This window comes from Labeo rohita, chromosome 25 (assembly GCF_022985175.1).
Source record: "Labeo rohita strain BAU-BD-2019 chromosome 25, IGBB_LRoh.1.0, whole genome shotgun sequence".
NCBI classification, from domain to species: Eukaryota; Metazoa; Chordata; class Actinopteri; order Cypriniformes; family Cyprinidae; genus Labeo; species Labeo rohita.
In genome coordinates, this window is record NC_066893.1 from 10,698,452 (window position 1) to 10,719,819 (window position 21,368).

At 34.3% G+C, this 21,368-nt stretch overlaps 1 protein-coding gene across 3 annotated transcripts in view; it reads left to right on the top strand.

Annotated features, from left to right (window-relative positions):
• The first annotated feature begins 1,005 nt into the window (after positions 1-1,005).
• The window catches only part of pot1 (protection of telomeres 1 homolog), a 53,985-nt gene continuing 33,622 nt past the window's right edge, over positions 1,006-21,368 (top strand). Inside the window, exons 1-8 of one of the 3 annotated variants that reach the window (XM_051099828.1) lie at positions 1,006-1,093; positions 7,464-7,600; positions 9,208-9,286; positions 9,703-9,800; positions 16,599-16,706; positions 16,830-16,874; positions 17,377-17,482; positions 20,199-20,329. In XM_051099828.1, the coding sequence (XP_050955785.1) occupies positions 7,481-7,600; positions 9,208-9,286; positions 9,703-9,800; positions 16,599-16,706; positions 16,830-16,874; positions 17,377-17,482; positions 20,199-20,329 (687 nt within the window). In that variant the 5' untranslated portion in view covers positions 1,006-1,093; positions 7,464-7,480. Of the gene's footprint in view, positions 1,094-7,012; positions 7,141-7,463; positions 7,601-9,207; positions 9,287-9,702; positions 9,801-16,598; positions 16,707-16,829; positions 16,875-17,376; positions 17,483-20,198; positions 20,330-21,368 lie in introns of those variants that run through there. The other 2 variants (XM_051099825.1, XM_051099826.1) reach the window with 2 other exon arrangements.

Genomic DNA, 21,368 nt, shown 5'->3' on the forward strand with positions numbered 1-21,368 from the left:
ATTTTAGACTCATTTTGAGCACAAATCAAATTCATGAAAGAATAATTGTTTAGTTTATTATTTTTTTCCATATTGAGGTGTACTTTCACCCTACTCTACAGTGTCAAACTAAAAAAGTGTCCAACTAAAACCCATAACTATAAAAATAATGAAATATATCAAACAGAATATTTCACTATGGGGCGTTTGTCCCCACGTTTCAAAATATCAATAATTTCTGTAATAATTGTAATTTTTTTTCTGAACGTTCTTTGTTAATTTCCTAATTTTGTACAGTTCATTAATTAATATTTGTTATTTACCATTTTCCATACACTACCAGTCAAAAGTTTAAGATTTTTAAATATTTTTAAAGAAGTTATTTCTGCTCACCAAGCCTGCATTTATTTGAACCAAAATACAGCAAAAGCAGTAAAATTGTTAAATATTTTTACTATTTTAAAAAAAAAACTGCTTTCTATTTGAAGATATTTAATCCTGGGATTAAAGCTTAAATTTCAGTCTTCAGTGTCACATGATCCTTCAGAAATCATTCTAATATGCTGATTATTATTATTATTATTATCAATATTTAAAACAGCTGAGTCCATTTTTAAAGGATTCTTTGATGAATAAAAAGATCCAAAGATCAGCATTTATCTGAAATAAAAAGCTGTTGTAACAATATACACTATACCATTCAAAATCTTGGAGTTAGTATAACTGTTTATTTTGTTGTTGTTGTTGTTGTTTTGGAAAAATATTAAAACGTTTTACTGTTTTTGCTGTACTTTTCAAATAAATGCAGGCTTGGTCAGCTGAAGATACTTTAAAAAAAAAAAAAAAAAACATTAAAAATCTTACTGTTTAAAAACTTTTGACTGGTAGTGTAGTTTATATTAAACAAAAAGCAACTCATATTTTTGAATGCATTATGTCATGGAAGATTTTTTTGTTTTGTTTTTTTTTTTGCCATAAATACCATTTTCTGAAGGCATATGCTTTCAAACGATGTGATTTCCGCGGGTTTTCAATACGTCAACCAGTGACGCAATATCCGGTACAGTAAGCGCCCATTCAAACCTTCAGGAGGAGGAAGCAGAACCAGCGTGTGGTGAGTGTGACATGTCAGATGAATACAATATTTCTCAGCTGTCAAATAGAAGATATCAAGATGCATGAATGCAAATATATAAGTGGAATGAATACGCTAGACAGCTTGCACTGAGTAACTTAAGCAGGAAGTTAGCTAAAACAGCTAACTTAGTTGTTTACCTCAGTTTTGCAAGTGTTCACACTGTTTTGCTGGCTTTTCACAAATTAATGTGGCTGCATTTGATTGTCATGCACACAAACATTAACTAAGTGCAATGAAACGTCTATTTATGAGACGTAAGGTGCATTAAATACTACTGCAATCTCGGGAGTCTTAATATAAAGATGTCAGACTTGTAATCGGAGTTATTTACTTTAGTGCACTAAGTTTAACGCGAGCGCTAATGTTTCAATTTGATGGCTCGTGTAATATCGCTACCATTGACATTAATGGCAGCCGTGTTCTGCATAAATGTCAATATATAAACTCAATTACATAAAGGCCAACAGTCACTGCAGCTGAACAACCTTTCCTAGCCACAGATTCCGAGAAAATAAAGTGGACGGTGTCTCTCTCTCTCTTTCTCCCATTGTCATTATCGTTTAGCGTTTGCCTGCATCTGTGGTGAATTTGCCGGAGGAGCTGTTTCCTCTAACATTAGCTGTTGTGATGCTGGCATTATTACTGAAGCGTTTTGTTAACAGGCGCTCATAGGGTCACATTACCATGTTCCTGAAGCGCGCTGTGCGTTTTTACACTCGGATATATCCATTTAATCACAGCAGAGGGGAGTAAATGTGTGGAAGGGTTGTCAGGGCAAGAGATGATATAGTTATGCAGTGCTCATATCTTTGGCCATTTTACATAAGCACCACACTTTTGCAAGTATACAACCAATTTTTGAATGTCACAAATAAACTGTTTGTCTTGTGACAGTCTATAAGCTATGAAAGCCGTTTCTGCCACTGAATAAAACAGAAAAAGAGTTATAGCAACTTATGTCACAAATCTGGCTTCTTTTTCTCAGAACTGCGTGATATAAATTCACAGTTCTAAATTCTTTCTCAAATGCGAGTCTATATCTCACAAGTCTGACTTTTTTTTCTCAGAATTGCGAGATATAAATTCTCAATTGCGAGTTATAGTCAGAGCAACATATGATTCTGACTTTTTTCTTAGAATGGAATCTTATAAACTCGCAATTCTGACTTTTTTTTTCCACACAAATGCGAATTTGTTGTATTTCACAATCCTGACTTCTTTTGAAGTTGTGTTTATCTCATAATTCTGACTTTTTTTTCATGCAATTCTGACTTTTGTCAGAATTTATATAAATTCGAAATTGCAAGTTATAAAGTCAGAATTGCTTGATCTAAACTGACAATTCTGACTTTTTTTCTCAGAATTGTGTGATATAAACTCTGAATAAAAATATAAATATAAATATGAATTGCGGGTTATAATGTCAGAATTGCAAAATATAAAATCACAATTGTTTTTTTTCTCTCTCGAATGCGAGTCTGTATCTCGCAATTCTGACTTTTTTCTTAGAACTGAAAGTTATAAACTCGCAATTCTGACCTTTTTTTTTTCCATGCAAATGCGAATTTGTTGTATTTCACAATCCTGACTTTTTTTCTTGAAGTTGCGAGTTTATCTCATAATTATGACTTTTTTTCATGCAATTCTGACTTTTTTCTCAGAATTGTGATGTAAATTCACAGTTGCGAGTTATAAAGTCAGAATTGCGGGATATAAACTCGCAATTCTGACAGAACTGCGAGAAACCTGCAGTTTTGAGATAAAAAGTCACAACTGTGTGATATAAATTTGCAATTCTGGGTAAAAATGTCAGATTTGTGAGGAAAAAAAAAGTCAGATTTGTGAGAGAAAAAGTCAGCAGAAATGGGCTTCCATAATAAATAGCAATAAGTAAGTAAATAAATAAAGAAAGAAAAGAAATTAATCAAAAGTATATCATTAAATATCTATAATTACTTGCATGTTATTTAAATCCTTTTTTTTTTCCATTTTTTTAATTTTATTAAGTTATTTAAATGTTTACATATTTTTGTAATGATGCAAACTTGAGTAGTTTATATATATATATATATATATATATATATCTTCCTGTGCACAACAATGCTGTGATGCCTAAATTCACTTGAAGCATTTACTATGAATTTTGTTTGCAAAACTATGATTTTCTGTTTATTATTATTTTCAATTTTTTTTTTTTTAGCATTTTAATATCGACTGCTTTTATTAAAATAATTAAGCTTATTGGTATCATAACAGTGTCTGGTCTTTATTTTATCCATTTATTTTAAACATATGCTGATAAAATAATCACTTGACTTGCCATGGATTGCCAGGTTGGGCATCATATCTTTGAAAGATATACGCAGTTTTCATTTTAAGCATTTAGTAACAAGTTAACTAGTTTTCCTTGACTGCATATTGCATTATTGTGAAATAATCTGTATTTAATACCTACTTTTGTCCAGCATTTTCTTATTTAAAGAATTAGTCCAATACAGAATGAATTAATTTCCTGATAATTCACTCTACCCCGTGTCATCCAAGATGTTCATGTATTTCTTTCTTCAGTCAAAAAAAGAAAGGTTGCTGAGAAAAACATTCCAGGATTTTTCTCCACATAGTGGACTTTAGTGAGGATCAATGGGTTGAAGGTCCAAAGTTTCAAAGCTGCTTCAAAGGGCTCTACATGATCCCAGCCAAGGAATAAGGATCTTATCTAGCAAAACCATCAGCCATATTCTAAAAAAAAAAAAAATTTAAATGTATACTTTTTAACCACAAATGCTTGTTTTGCACTAGCTCGACTTCCAACATTACGTGTAGAGCCCTTTGAAGCTGCATTGAAACTGCAATTTGAACCATCAACCTGTTGATCTCCACTAAAGCCCACTATATGGAGAAAAAACTTGGAATGTTTTCCTCAAAAGCCTTAATTTCTTTTCAACTGAAGAAAGAAAGACACAAACATCTTCTCGGATGACATGGGGGTGAGTAAATTAAAAGGAAACGTTAATTCAGTGAGTGAACTAATACTTTAAATATCCTAAATTTTCATCACATTTGGAAATTGATGTTTTTATTTTGTAATCTATTTCAGATAAATGCATCCCTAAACAGAAAGTAGCAACAAAATTAACTACGGTTTGTTGCTGGTCAGACAGCTCTGCCTGACTAAGTGGGTGTTTTTGGCCAGACTTAACAGAAATCACTAAAACTCAATAATTTCAATAAATCATCTTCCAAAAAAAAAAAAAAAAAAAACTCATTTGCCCTGCAAACATTATACTTCTTTCAGAAGATGCAATCTAGTTTCTTTCGTCCAGCAAGCATGTTTAGATTATTCAGGAAGCAACTGTTATGTTTGTGGTGTAAAATGGTGTGTATTTACTTTAAATCCTCAAATGAGTGTTTCGAGGTCCTGATTTTGGAGAAAGGGAGGGAAAAAAAGTGATGTCTGGGCTAATTAATTCTTGTTTGGAGTTGAGAAATCCCTTCAGGAATTAATTAGACACACCATGTATTGATTTTTCTTTCTTTTCCTGAATTCCGTGCTTTTAACAGTAAAGCCTAATTCACTTTGTGCAGGCTTAGTTCTTTTCTGTTCCACTTCGAAGGTTTCAATTTCCTTTTCCGAGTGCCTGGGAGAAAAGCGTAGGAATATTCATAAGCGCTAACAACATCACTACGCTTCATCCTGATGCCCTGTGTAATGATGTCTTCCTTGCGTCGTCTGGGGGCGAGTAGCGCATCTGGATCAAAATGTGAAAGAAATACAACCACAGTGCCAAGACGTCTAAATAAGATTTTTTCAGCGGACAGTTTATAGATGCGAACATCAGTTCAGTCACTGCTGATTGTCACGCTGCTTTAGTTCTGAATGAAGGTGAGGAGACACATGACAGTGTTAATTTCAACTCCTATAAACAACTCTAAGATTCATTCAGCGTGATTTCAAGTGTAGTGTACCGTAAATTGCTTGGCTTATCGGCTTTTCGTTGCGATGAGAGGTCATGTCAGAGGTGGGCTTTCCATTCACCTGTGGTTTTCATTTTTAGTGTATTTAAAAAATACTCTTCAAGGTCAGTGAAGATGGAGACACTCTTACCCATAAGCCCACTCAGTTTAGCACACTCTAACCCAGGGGCCTCAGACAGAATTACCTGGAGGCCACTAGTCAGGTGGTGTTCTCTACAGATTTATCCAAAGCGAGTCCAGAATTACTGCGTTTTGCCAGGAGACTTGAGGCTTAGCCGACAGATTTGGAGTCCATTGGTTCCACTTCCAGCTTGCATTGCTGCTCTTTATGTTCTGTTTACAGGTGCAAATATTTGTTCTGACATTTTCAGTTCTAATCGTAAGACAAAATAAACTGTGAAATCAGAAAATGTCTCACCTTTGAGAAAAAGAAGTGTGCTTTAAAAGATGAGAAGTCTCAAGCTGGTGTACATGACTCTTTTTCTTTCAGACGAATACAATCAGAGTTATATTTAAAAAAATTCCTGGCTCTTCCATAATGGCTGTTGAGAATTTGAAGTCCAATAAAGTGCATCCATCCATCATAAAAAGTGCTCCACATGGCTCCGGGAGATTCATACAGGCCTTCTGAAGCGGAACGATGCATTTGTGTAAGGAAAAAATTTCTCGTTTTCTGTAGCTCCGGTGAGAATATTCTAGTTTCATGAGAGCTGAGTTTTGTTTACTGCAAAGGAAAACCAGTCTCCTCTTGGCTTATATCAAAAAACTCCAACATTTTTCTTTACAAATCCTCATTTTGTACTTCTGATTCATGATTGGTGTTTTCTTTTGCTCTCTCTACTGCGCTTCCGCGTTTGTCACTTCTCACTGGCTTTTACGCTACGCCTAGGCCTTTATTAACCCTCAGAGCCATGTGGAGTATTTTTTATAATGGATGGATGCACTTTATTGGACTAAAAAATCTCAACAGCCATTCACTGCCATTATAAAGCTTGAATGAGCCAGGACATTTTTTTTAATATAACTATGATTCATCAAGTGTAATGCGTGTTTCAGTATGCATGTAGTACTATTATGATTCATAATTAAATAGTATTTTTGCAGCTTAATATTTACAGGCACTAGTCCATATTTTGTTTTGGTTTAAATGTACTGACCTACTTTTGAATTATTCATCCAAAATGTGATTTTTCTGTGATATTCCGTGTTCTACAGTAAATTCCATGTTATGACTTAAGTGGGTCAGAAATGCTCTAAAATTTAGCTAATTACACTTTATTAATTTAAATGATTATTTATTTTATTTATTTATTTTTTTTGGATTCATGCAGATCCAAAATAACAAAGTGTATGCTGATAACATGAAATATTAAGTTACGTAATAACAGGCTGTAACATAAGTATATAATTTTAAAGTATATTATTTATTTAATAGATACTCTTCTTAAAAGTGTGCTAAAGTGTACTTCTTTTTTTACAAGGGTAGTTTTGTGCTTTAGTCAAATGTTAACAAATATATATGTATATATAAAAAATACATCATAATCCAGCCAAAATATAATTTCACTCAAGTTATAGCAAGCAGACTTTAAGTACACTGTTAAAAACAAATTGCGATGATAAGATGAGAAATTTCCTGAAACAAAAATATAAATCTGTCATGTATAGGGGCATAAATCGAGGTGATTTGTAGAATCTTAGATGCCATAATAATCGATTATTAATTTCCATGATCAATGCATTAAACTTTTATTATCATAATGCCTTTTTAACCATGTTTTACGATACCTTTAGTCAAGTTTTTGGTTCGATTCATCAGAGATTAAAGTGATGTGCATCCAGCAGATGTTGTTTACGAGAGGTCGAGACTCGAGACTCTATAGTGCTGAAGGGCTGCAAAGGCCAGAAGGTGTATAAAAGATCAAGACCCTCGATGGAGCATCTCTCCCAGATGTTCAGCTCCATTAAATCAAACTCCATTTCATCAGGATGGGCTGTTGTACACGTTCATGTTTCAATGGAGCCGCTTGAGATGTTTCCCATTTCAGGTGTGCTTCCATTGATTGAAGGCGAGCTACACCGGTAGTCTTTTCAGAATTAATTAGTGTAATTTGTGATCCACACCATTTTCTCAAGATGAGTTTTGGTACATGTTTATCACAGACGCACGCATGTACGCGCAATTCTTCATTCTCAATTAGTCCACCATACAAAGTGTCTATTTTTGTGGCTCAGTGCCACATAGAATTAATTGTTTCTGAGAGGTTGACTTTGGCAACATATGTTGTTTTAGTCATTGTTTTTAGTTCTTATGATGCATTTTTTATTTTTCTTGGCAACATATATGCATCAATTATTGTTATTGTTACAGGCTATTATCAAAAGGACATGCCTGTGCTGAAAGTCAATGATTCATCTGACCTAGATGCCAAGGTCCCTTCTCATCTTCAGCGCACATCCATAACAAGCCTGACGGCGACCTCTGACCTTTCACACAGATGTGTCAAGGTTTGATGCCGCTCTTTCACTGGTTTCTGCTCTAACAACACATCAGACATTTTGAACTATATACAATGAATTACAATAAAACACTTAGTATTGCTGATGTCCTGCTTTTGCAATTTTCTTTAAAAAAAATCTTTAAAGCAAGTCAACATTTATACTTCCATTGTTTATGTTTAATACTTTAAATGCTGCTTCATGACTGATGACAATGGCTTATTTTTATATGCAGTTATATAACATTTTCCTTGAATAATGGTGTTTTTTTTTTTTGATGACTAATTGATCATTATATTGCAACTATAAAAACATATATATTCTTTCTTCTTCATCTTAATAATAATAATAATAATAATAATAATAATAAATGGCTAGTTGTTTTGAGTTCTTGTGGTCAGTACTTATGATGACAGATTTATTTGAATGAATATAGACCGATATTATTATCATTATTATTATTAATATTAATATTATTATTATTATAAATGTAAACATTTTATTTCTTTTCCTTTTTTTCTTCTCATTGTTATTTATAAATAATAAGTGAAAAGTTGTTTTGAGATCTGAATGGTTGCTTATTTATTAAATATATGTTAAATTGAAAATTAATATAGACAGATAATACATTGTTATTGTTGTTGTTGTTGTTGTTATTTCATAAATATATTGCCAAGTTGTTTTGAGATAATATTAAATATTGTCAGGTATTACAAATTATTATTATTATTATTAAAATTGTAAAAATTGTACTACTACTTTTTTATTATAAATAAATAATAAGTGCCAGTGTTTTGAGATCTGAATGGTCACATTTTTTAGACGTATTAAAATTCAAATGAATATAGACATATATTACATTATTATTATTATTATTATTATTATTATTATTATTATTATTATTATTATTATATATTTGTAAATGCTCACAGATTTATTGGGCATAATATTAAATTTGAAATTAATATTGGCAGATATTACAATTTATTATTATTATTATTATTATTATTATTATCAATAATAATAATAATAATTGTGCCAAGATCTGAATGGTCATAGATTTATTAAACATGTTATTGTGAATATATTAATAATATTAATATTTTTTATGTGGTATTGAAATCTAAATTTTATAATATAATTAATATAAAAATCTAACATTGGTTTAATTGGTTTGGGCACTGTCTAAATGTTAGGCTGCACATATATCGTATATTGGAAAAAAAAAAAAAGAAAGAAAAGAAAAAACACAGCTTTTGGGTGATATTTCTTGGAGATTAGACCAAATGGTGCCAAAAAACTGACAGCTGTTACTCAGTAAAAAAAAAAAAAAAATGGTTAAACCAATTATTGGACTGCCTGTAGTTAAAGTCTAATGTTGATGATCTGCCAGTGTTGACGTGTGCAACCGCATCTGCATGAACATCATATTTTTGACAAAACTTACCAAGTCTCACAGATCTTTCATTTTTATGTAGCAGCTTAAATTTTGGGATATTAAATCAATTTACAGATTTAGAATTTCTTAAGCTTATATGGTGAGGAATTGGCTTAATGCTTTGTAATACAGCTGTTCAGTCTTTAAAGTGCTTATATGTGTTCTTTCCTCTGGATAGGCTAAAGTGGTTCTCAAAGGTCCCGTGATATCCTGCGCACAGAAAGATGGTGTTGAAATGCTTAGAGCAGAGATCAGAGGTGAGTTTTCCCATTTGAATTTAAATCCAAAGACAAAGATCATGAGCAAACCTGCCACGTATCAACCTGATCTGTTTTGTCAGCAGCGACACTCAATCTGTCCGGCATTCACACCTGTTTAAAGCAGCTCTGCCGCTTTGGATTTGAAAAGATTTGTATGGAAAAATCTGCCATGGATTTTCTCCATTAAAATGTTAACTAATATACCACCACTGAATTTGGTGCTGTGATTTATGTGGAGAAAAGAGGCACAATATGGGGCCAATTTGATTGCCTGGAGAGGCTTGTTCAAAGCATGCTTCAGACCCACTCGTGTCTGTGATTTTTATCTCTCAGCCCTGCAGATTTTGAGTCTTGAAATAAAAGCTGTAGCCCGTCTCACTCTGTCCTTGCTGTTTTCTTTCTCTCTTTCTCAGAGGAGGACCCCCTTCAGAGAGCCGCTGAACATACATCAATCAACGTCATTTTCTTTGGCACATTGGCCAAGGACTTCTCCCAGTCTGCCAGACAAGGGGTAGGCTTCTATAAAACCTTCAAATATTCATATGAGTATTGGGGAAATATATGTAGATGTACATATTTTTCAAGGCTCCAGGCTGTAAAAAAGATAGAGGAGGAGGTCTGGGTGATAGAGCTAAAACAAATCTTGATGTTTTCATCTCAGTGTTTGTGTATTTGCTTTATAATAACTCACTTGTGCTTTTCCCCCCATCATTTTGACCAAACAATCATTATAGCTAAAAGTGGTATTGCAAGGAATAAAACCCAGTCAAACTTTTTTAAAAATAATGAGGTATGTTTCCATGCTGTTTTTCACAAAATTGCCATTTATATGTACCAAAATAACTGTATACAATAAATGTCAGTATAATAATTTGACTGAAATATTTTGATATATGACCAATGCCACACCATATGACCAACAGACTAAATCTAGTGATGCTCAACCCAATAAAAAGTGCATTAAAATCATTGTGATAAGCAAAGTCAAAACAGTGCTGTTAAAATTATGCAGGTGATTAATTTTTAGCATGTTCATGTTCAGCAGCGGCAGCTTTTAAAGTAACAGTAGCCAAAATAAGCAGCTGTGATGTTTGTTAATCTAAGACCAAAACTGCTGTGACTCTTATTTAACCCTTTTTAATACATCACAAATATATATGCAATTATTAGCAGAAATCATACCGTGTGTCATACTCAGGGACAGTATGCTTGAAAATAATATTTCATGTCTTTGATTGCATTTGTTATTTGTAGTGCGCCAGCCCTCCGATAGCAATAAGCTTTGTGCCTTTGATGTTTTTAATATAAAACAAAGTCTCAGCTTTTAAAATCCATTTTATGGCAAAATACAAACAACGTGTCTTGCAAGAATGTTTTTTGTAATGTGGCAGGACAGATTGCTGTATTCATGTGAATCAGTTCATTAAATTACACTGTTTTCTTTGTGAAAATTCCACCACCTACTCCGCAAAAATGTCTGTGGCATCCAACCTTTCGTTCCTCACATGTATTTAATTAAAAACAACAAAATGTTTGAAAGGTTAAAGTGGACTCCAGCTTGTTAACATATGTTATATTGTTGTCTTTTCTGAGGTTTGTAACATTAAGTGACCATTCACAAGCTGTTTTATTCACGGTATAATACAGTAAATGACTGGAAATAATATTTAACGTCTTTCATTCATTATTTGTAGCATGCCAGCCACCGAGTGATCGCAATAATTTTGTGCTTTGCTGCTTTTAATATAACAGCTCAGCTTTCAAATTCTGTCAATTTTATCACAAAATACAAATTATAAATTAATTATATTGTTTTCTCTTTACTTCAAGTTTTTAGCAAGATATAAAAGTGAAGGATCATCAGAAGGCATGAAAAAAAAAAACAGTAGTCTAATTTAATGAAACGAATGTCTCTTTATTGTAATCGGAAAGATGATTGACTTACATGCCGCTTAAACTGAAGCAAATACAGTGATCTATCACGCCACGTTAAAGATTGTGAAAAGCATATTGTTGCAATAGACACATTATTTGTATTTTGCTATAAAACTTATTTTAAAAGATGAGACTTTGTAATTTCCCCCAATCCGGGCCATTTGCATGTGATATAGGATAGAATATACTCTCAAAATATTAGATTATATTCTCGAAACATTTCGACTTTATTTTCAAAACATTTAGACTTTATTCTCATAATTTTGACTTTATTCTCGTAGTATTTTGACTTTATTCTCGTAATTTCAGTTTTATTGAATTTTACTGTAATCGTGTAATCTTACGTTTTTTATTTTATTATTTTTTTTTTAACATGGCACTAAAACACAGTCGTAACTATCAACGTAACTGGCCTTCAGTCCTATAAAAGATGCCATTAAACAAACTGAAAATATACTGTCTTTATGTTGCTTTTACATTAATTTGAGGATTGGATGTACAATTTTTAGAATATAAAAATATATTTAAAAACTTTAATGTTAGGGAGGATTAATCGCGATTAATTTCATAAAATCTGTGTGATTATTTTTGATTGACAGCACTAATATTAAATTAATTAATGCTAGAAGCAAAATGCAGTCAGTTTTGTTAAAAATAACAAGGGATGTTTCCATGCTGTTTTTCACTTATCACAAATTATTTATATGCACCAAAATAACTACTATAGTATTGTCAATATTTATGTACATGTATTTTGACTAAAACATTTTAATGTGACAAATGCCATACAAAGGCTCTTGTGCAAAAAAAAAGATTCTGTATATGCTATATCTCTGTCCTAAATCATCATGAATATACATTTGTGTCAAATTAAAAAAAAAATATATATATATATATATATATATTACTTTATAAATTGTAATCTCCAGCTTCCGCTAACTGTCGTACACGCATGGAGGCTGGTTTTCCTTTGCTGTAAGCAAAACTTGTTTCTTGCAATACTAGTTAGCGGACGCTATAGATTACGGTTAATTAAAAGTTTTATATATGGATATTTAATACACAGATACATCAGTTCACTTCAGAAGGCCTTTATCAAAACCCCCAACCCAATAATCAAAAGATTAATCTGATATCAAAATAATTAATAGTTGCCCCTTGTGGTTAAAATTCCCTTTAACATTGTTTTCTAACCACGATTTGGCAAATCACATCTGTTCCATTTTAATAGGAGATTTGTCCTAACAAGTGGGAACTGTGACAACTGATGCATGACAAGACATTTAGTCAGTTTTCTTTTTTTTTCTCTCTCTCTCTTTTGCCATGCCGTGTTGAATGGCCTTGCCCACAGTAAAATGTTGTTGTTCTAAAGTCTTGAAATCTTGTCATGCTCCTAGTTCAGGGGTGCCCAAACTGGGTTCTGGAGGGCCGGTGTCCTGTAGAGTTTAGCTCCAACCCCAGTTAAACACACCTGAACCAGCTAATCAAACGGCTACTGGGCATACTAGAAACTTTCAGGCAGGTGTGTTGAGGCAAGTTGGAGCTAAACTTTGCAGGACACTGACCCTCCAGGACTGAGTTTTGGGCACCTCTGGTCTAGTTAATATACAAAGTAAGGCTACAGGTTCATACAGGTCCTCTAACTGAATATCCAGTTTAAAAGGTAATTTACAGTTAAAACTTAATAAAATATTCCCTTAAATGCTGTTGAGAAAGTAAATACATTTTTGTTTCTAGAAGTAGATTAGTTTTTAACAGTATCAAAGAGGCAGTATAAAGAATCCAACTACATGAAAGCCCTGTCATATCTATGCAGCAAATATTTCTGCCTGAATTCACTGACTTTGAAAACAGGTCATCTGATGTAACCTCATTTGTGTGAAGATGGTTTGAGAGGGTGCAAAGCGCTGCAGTTGCATAGCCAGTATTTTTCCGCCTTTCTCTTCTGGCAACACAATGGTCACAGCTCAGATCAGCTCCCTACTGACAGACAATGGCTTTGAGAGAGAAAAGCGGCCTGGAGAGACGTGCCTTCAGTCAAAACTCTGCCGTTCACTCCCCAAGGATCCTCCATTGTGTCACCCGCAAAATTATCTTTTGCTTACTAAAAAAAAAAACGTGCCTTGTCATCACTCATATTTCCAGGAATGGTCTAAACTTCGGTTCTGAATCTTGCTGTTTTCAAAGATGGAGGACGAACATGGTGATCTACAATTGTTGTTGTCGTCATGTGCAACAGCAGTTGTTTCATCGTACAAAAGCAACAAAAAAGTCCATTTTGAAGTGCACCGTTTAAAACAACTTTTTTTGACAAACAACCTCTGCTTTTCTTTGTCGTTGCCTGGAGCTTTTTTGGAAGATGGATTATAAAACTGTCAGTTGGCATGGTTAACAGCGATTCTTAAGACAATGGCGCAAGATAAAGCTTTGAATTGATGAGCTATCATGATACTTGGCAGCTTCTGTATGATGAAGCTAAACATTATCGGTCAAATCTTCGAATATCTGTGAGCGAGGATTAAACCCTTTGATACGTTCTGTATGTCAGCTTAATTTATCCTGATGTTGAAGTCTAAAAATAATCACAAGTTTGAAGTTGTTTCTGAAGGTTAAAGGAGAAGTCCACTTCCAGAACAACAATTTACAAATAATTTACTCACCCCCTTGTCATCCAAGATGTTCATGTCTTTCTGTCTTCATTCGTAAAGAAATTATGTTTTTGAGGAAAACATTTCAGGATTTTTCACCATATAATGGACTTCAATTGTGCCCCCGATTATGAATTTCCAAAATGTAGTTTAAATGCAGCTTCAAAAGGCTCTAAACAATCCCAGCCGAGGAAGAAGGGTCTTATCTAGCGAAACGATCGGTAATTTTTTTTCGAAAAATAAAAATTTGTGTACTTTTTAAGCACAAAAGCTTGTGTAGCACAGGCTCTGGGATGCACGCTCTTGAATAATTCATTCATTTAGAACAGATCTTTAATGTGACTCGGGAAGAACGAGTCGTCTCGGGGAGTGATTCGTTCAGTCATGCATCTCGTTTTCCTTTAAGGAACAAGATGCCATTTGATTGGTTAGTTCTTTCAACTCAAGGTCATTGTTAGTGGTGTTTGCCAAGGCAATAATGGCTGTTGCTGTTATTCATACATAGGGTTGGGGATTTGAATCAACCTGTTTTTGCAACACATTTAAATGATACCTCAAGCGAATTTACAGTCACCTGGTTGGTTATAAAATAGGCTTAGAAAATCCCATATACTTGATCTAGGGGAAAAATAAAATACAGTTAAAAATTAAAGCTGCAAGTGGTGTTGACAGGGCCCTCACACCCAGGCTCATCACCACCCGGTGGTTTTATAAGAACAGCAACCAGTGAGCAATATGCATTTAAAGTGATAAATATAGGAGGAATATGTCAAAGTCAATTATATGCCAGACTTCCTGCTGCCAGCTGGTGGCGCTATGACTGTAACTAAATATTGGCATCTAGATGTCTTCAGGCCAGGACTTTTATCAAACATATGAAGTTTGGTGCAGATTGAAAATGGTATGTTTGAGTTTGAGTGTAAAGCATGACATATCCTGTCAACTACAGGTGGCGCTATGGTTATCCCTGATTATTAGCCTTTAGATGTCTTAAGGCCAGGACTCTTACTAAACATAAAGTTTGGTGCAGATTGGACACTGTACGGCTGAGCTGTAAATTTGTTATGACGCCACGGACATGCCCTTTAACGAAAACTCAAGATTTTTGCAATTTAACATCGTAAAGTCCTTTACATTAAACTGACCAAATATAATGTTGTCATTAATTCTCTTGGAAAAGTTTGTTACAGCGTAAAACATGCCACTTCCTGTTCTACTGTAATGACTATTTGCTTGTTAAGTCTGACGTCAAGAGTCACCTCTTCCGTGACTTCGGGGTCCAAACGCTCTATCAGATGACACGAGAAAACAACAAACAGTACTAATTACCACTACCAAAATTACCAAAAATTATAATCCTACCCTATAACTCCATACCGAAATTCCAGATTGCCAGACATTTGTGTTTGGGACGCTGTGAGCACGGAGACTGTAGTGTACACCGTCAATTTGAAAACGTTTAGCTAAAATGTTTAATATGAATTAACAGTGCTCTTATACGGTATTTTCAAGTGAAATGAGTTGGGGTTTGGACACATTACGTCATTACTTAACAAGCCCATAACTGAATATGGACATGGGCATGTGTTCAGAAAAGGACTCTTATCAAACATGTGAATTCTGGTGCAGATTGGACATTGTATGCCTGAATTATAACAACTTGTTAACAACTATATAACTTATACAACTTGGCGAAACATCAAAGTTTGTCAGGCTGCCACAGACACGCCCTTCAACCTTCAACTTTTAAAGATCTCTGCAATTTAAGGGCTTTGGATTAGACTGCTCAAATTTGGTGTTGATCTGTTTAAATCTCAAGGAGGAGTTTGTTTAAATACACCTGAAAATGGCAAAAAAAAGGCACAAAACTTGCTGAGAAAATTCAAAATAACAGACGTCCTGTTGGGTTTTGGATTTCGTACCGGGGACTACTGGGGTTACATGTGTCTACCGAATTTCGTACATGTACGTGAAACATAGCTCAAGGGGCACTTGGTTGCAATTTTATAGGTGGCGCTATTGAGCCATTTTGCCACACCCACTTCAGAAACCCATATCAGATGAAAATTTTCACTACTTTTGGCATGTGTGCAAAGTTTCATGAGTTTTCGAGCATGTTTAGGCCCTCAAAAATGCGATTCATTTTGGAGAATTATTTTATAAGTGGCGCTACTGAGCCATTTTGCCACACCCACTTCAGAAACCCATATCAGATGTAAATTTTCACAACTTTTGGCGTGTGTGCAAAGTTTCATGAGTTTTCGAGCATGTTTAGTCCCTCAAAAATGTGATTCATTTTGGAGAATTATTTTATAAGTGGCGCTATTGAGCCATTTGCCACACCCACTTCAGAAACCCATATCAGATGTAAATTTTCACTACTTTTGGCATGTGTGCAAGGTTTCGTGAGTTTTTGAGCATGTTTAGACCCTCAAAAATGCAATTCATTTTGGAGAAGAAACTGAGCAATTCCAGCAGGATCCTTGCACCAACATACAACAAACCTTTTTTAATCAACTGGCTATTGAACCTTTACACAAAATATGTTTTAAAAAAATACATTAAATTAAAAAAAAAAGTGCATTTTCAATGGCCACATCTGTATATCTAGCTAAAATCGTATTTATTTTTTTTATTTATTTATTTAATTTATAAACTTAATTATTTTCTGAACATTTCATTTTCAGGAAATGCATTACAACAATTATTTATTTCTTTATTTTTAGGATGTTGTCCTATTGACAGACTTCACCATCAAAAAGTCTCCATCTTTTCTCAGAGACAGACTTCATCCATGTCAGCTGGAGATGGATGGCGACAGTGCCTGTGTCTATGTGAGTGTCATCTGTTTGCATTTTAAAATCCTCACCGTTGCCTTCTTGAACTTTACTGAAAACTGTATATCTTACTCTAATATCTTTTTTTTCCAATTGCTTCCATATGGATGTGTTTGATAGGTATGTCCCTCGGCCGCCCCCTCCCACGGTCCCTCCACTTCAGAGGTGCTGTATGCATTTCGTCAAATGACAGATCTCTCCCACTTTGTCCTAATACCACATATGCAGTTTATCCCTCAGAGATCAAGGAGATTCTTTATCTAAATTGGCTTCTGTCTACTGGCTTTGGTCTACTCGTCTCTGTCTGGATGTGTGATTGGTTGTTCCTTCGCTTGAGTACAGCGTCCTTTTTAATTTGCAGACTACTTTTAAATTTGCATGAGCCAGATCAAGTGCATCAACATTACATGTCTCCAGTCTAGACTGAAGGAAGAAAGTCAGGGAAACTAGCTCAGTGTTCATTTTCATGCATGAAACATCGGATTTGTTGATGTTAAAAGAACATTCCTGCTTCAACACAATTTAAGCTCTAATGTCTATAGAAAATAATACTGTCTAAGGTATTGTTTCTCAGTTTTTCGGTCGTCACAAATGCTGTCGATAGAGCTTAACTGAGATTGAAGCCTGAACATTTTTTTAATGTCAATATTTCTCTATTTCTTTGAAGGCCAAATACACTTACGTTTCTCTAAACAAGTTGAAGCCCAAGACAGTGGTGAACGTCTATGGTGTGGTGACCTTCTTCAAACAGCCTTTCCCCTCTAAAGGTTCAGGTCAGTGAATTTCCTTCATCTCAGCGAGGCTGTAATAGGCTCTTCCATTGTTATTTGAGCCCTCTTGAGAGTGAGGCCAGAGGAAAGATGACTTTCTAAACGACTTTCAGGGCCACTTTCGAAACGGACGTCAAAACAAAGGAAAAAACTCTAATGGATATCAGAATAGTTGAACTTTTCTCTCAGTGTATGTCATGACAGAGACTTCTTCGAGGCAAGTTTGGATGTTATGCTTTGCACTTTAGTGATCGAATAACTTTTCAGAGGCAACCGAAACAAAACTGCGACCTTGGCTTGTTCTGCTGACCGTGAACAATGAGGTTGGCTCTCTGCAGTGTTAGCATGAGATTATTTATACCATAAGGTCTTAGAAGAAAAGCTGAGGCAAACCAATTATTGGCAGAACGTTCTCTCTCACTGTGCATAACCATACTAACTTCTTGCGATTTTCTTCATGTAAATACACTTTAGTTCATTGATGATTTAGATCATGACTTGTAATGTGTGATAAAGTGCCTAAAATCAATCTCTGACACACTCAGTTGGTTTTGATAAGTGGATAGAATGTAAACACCCATTTAGTGTAATCAGTGGAGGGAATTGTGCATCATGTCCAAAAGGTGACCAATTGATCCTGGATCAATGCTCAGTAAGGCTGCAACTCCTATATATATATTGACCTGTAGATATTCGCAGTCCTGAAATGCTAAACATGCCTTAGGCAAAAGCAGAAAGAACGTATATATGTTTGTGCAAGCGAAATGATCATCAGTTTCATTCGTTTAATGGATTCCGAACACTAAGTAATTATAAGAGGTTGATCCATAAGTGTGGCTACTTCTGTGTTTAGCAGTGCAAGCAGAACTTTATAGTATGGAAGGCTGTTTCCGCCACTGAATTAAAAAAAAAAAAAAAAATGGTAATTGCAACGTTTTATCTATTTAAAAAAAATTCTGAATTTTTTCTCTGAATTGTGAGATATAACCTCGCATTTGTGAGAAAAAGTCAGTTAAGTTTATAACATGCAGTTCTGAGAGAAAAATTCAGAATTGGGAGTTTGTATCTCACAATTCTGAGAAAGAAGTCAGAATTGTAAGATAAAAAATCGCAATAACTTTTTTTATAAACTCGCAATTCTGAGAACATATCAGTCTTTTTTTTTCCCTCAAAATTAGACTTTATGATTTGCAAATGTGAGTTTATATCTCACAATTCTGAGGGAAAAAGTCAGATCAGAATTGAAAGAAAAAAGTTAGAATTGAGAGATGTAAACTCATGCAGTTCTGATGAAAAAAGTCAGAATTGCAAATTTATATATCACAATTCTGAGAAAAAAGTCAGAATTGCAAGTTTTCTGAGAAAAAAGTCTACAAAAGAATTGTAAGAGAAAAAAATCACAATAACTTTTTTATAAACTCGCAATTCTGAGAGCATATCAGTCTCTTTTCCCCTCAAAATTGGACTTTATTACTCGCAATTGTAAGTTTATATCTCGCAATTCAGAGAAAAAATTCAGAATTGTGAGATGTAACCTCGCATTTGTGAGAAAAAGTCAGAATTGCAAGATACAAAGATACGAAAAAAATATGCAGTTCTGAGAGAAAAAGCCAGAATTGCAAGTTTGTATCATGCAATTGTGAGAAAACAGTCAGAATTGTAAGATAAAAAATCACTAACTTTTTTTATGAACTCGCAATTCTGAGAATATATCAGTCTTTTTTTCCCCTCAAAACTTTGACTTGCATTTGTGAGTTTATATCTTACAATTCAGTCTGAAATTCAGAATCGCAAGATATAAACGCTATAAACTCAGAATTGCGAGTTTGTATCATGCAATTCTGAGAAAAAAGTCAGAATTGTGAGATAAAAAGTCGCAATGACTTTTTTTAATTAACTTGCAATTCTGAGAACATATGTTTTTTTTTCCCCTCAAAATTGGACTTTATAACTCACAATTGCGAATTTATATCTAACAATTCTGAGAAAAGCGTCTGAATTGTGAGAAAAGTCAGCGTTGTGAGATATAAACTCACATTTGCGAGAAAGTCAGAATTGCAAAATACAAACTCGCTATTCTGACTTTTTTCTCACAATTCAGTTTATATCATGCAATAGGAAAAAAAAAGTCTGAATTTTAAGAAAAAAAGTCAGAATTTTAAGATAAAAAGTCACATTAACTTTTTTTTTTTTAATTTGGTGGCATAAACGGGCTTCCATATTGATGGGATAGTTTACACAAAAATAAAAATTCTGTCATTAATTACTCATCCTCATGTCGTTTCGAGTCGTAAGACTGACGTTAATCTTTGGAACATAAATCAAGATTTTTTTTTAATGAAATCCGAGAGCTTCTGACCCTGCATAGACAGCAACTCAGCTGACATGTTCAAGGCCTAGAAAGGTAGAACATTGTTAAAATAGTCCATGTGACAGTGGTTCAACCATAATGTTATGAAGCTATGAGAATACTTTTTGTGCGCAAAGAAAACAAAAATAACGACATTATTCAAAAATTTTCCATGTCAGTCTTTGACACCTTTTCATGAGAGTACTACGACAGGTTTTACGGGTCATGGTCTTATGGTTTTGGAACAATATGAGGGTGTGTCATTAATGACAGAATTAAAATTTTTGGGTAAACTATCCCTTTAAGACTAGTCTATATTTGTTCACTTGTCATAGTCACAAGCATATCACTTGTCCCATTTGTCACTAGATTACTGCTCTACACTAAAGATCACTGATCAATCAGATGTTAAAGTGGGCTGCAACATCTTCTCTAAAAAACTGGAGGATCACCCTGTCATCTTTAGAGCTGGGGACATTATTCGACTTCACAGATTCAAGGTAAGGAGATTTGACCTGTTTATTCGTTCTTCTAAATATTGAAAGTTGACCCAAGTAACGTATTTGCTTTAGCAGTGATGTCCAATTGTGTTTCTGGAGGTCAGCCTTCCTGCAAAGATTAGCCGTAATTAAACACACCTGACCAGTACCACCTGACACATTCCCAGAAAGCACACAGGCTCAGGAAACCTGACATTTTGTAACCTTTTCAGATGGTAATTGTTTTTCATGGGGACGTAAGCTATTTTTAAAATTTACAGGGGTTATTCTGTGATTTTGTTGCCATTCAAATCCAGAATGTTTTCTCTCACCACCCATGTAAAAATCTCCAGCCTAAAGCCCTATTCGGACGGGACTAGTTTTACAGGGGGTCGTTGGAGAAATTACCTACTGTTTTTCGGCAAACTCAGTGATCCTCTGAGAAAACTAATCCCGTCCGAAAGCGAATGTCTGTGATTGCCTACGGTATTTTTTTCACATTGCGTTTCCTTGTGTGTTTTGGCCAACCCGAATTACCGTAGATGCTCTTACGGTGCACATTTTTTATATGTTTTCCTCTTGGCAAAGAAATAAAAACTAACAATAATAAAATCAAGAGCCAGATCATGTTAACTGCTGTAATATCAGCATCAGGTAAGATTACTCGCGTTCATTTCTGCGCTCATTAACGCTACATGTTTTAACTACTAATGTACATTTATGAATATTATAAATTAAACATTGTTTCACTACAAATAAATAAAATAGTTAAACTACAGTAACCACACATTAACCATTGTTTTGCTATACTGGCCATACAGCTTCACCATGGTATTTGCAGTAAAACTGTGTTAATACTGTGGTAATCAATCTGACTATAAGCAATGCACGCATGAGTGTGTGATCTCTGCAATGCCCAGATGTACGAAACGGACCCTCCCACCTCTGTAATAAACACGGAGATGTTAGTCCCATCTGAATTGATACATGACAATCGCAGACGTCAGGTGATAAGAATAGAAACTCAAACGTAGTTTAGAAAACTAGGCTCGTCCGAATA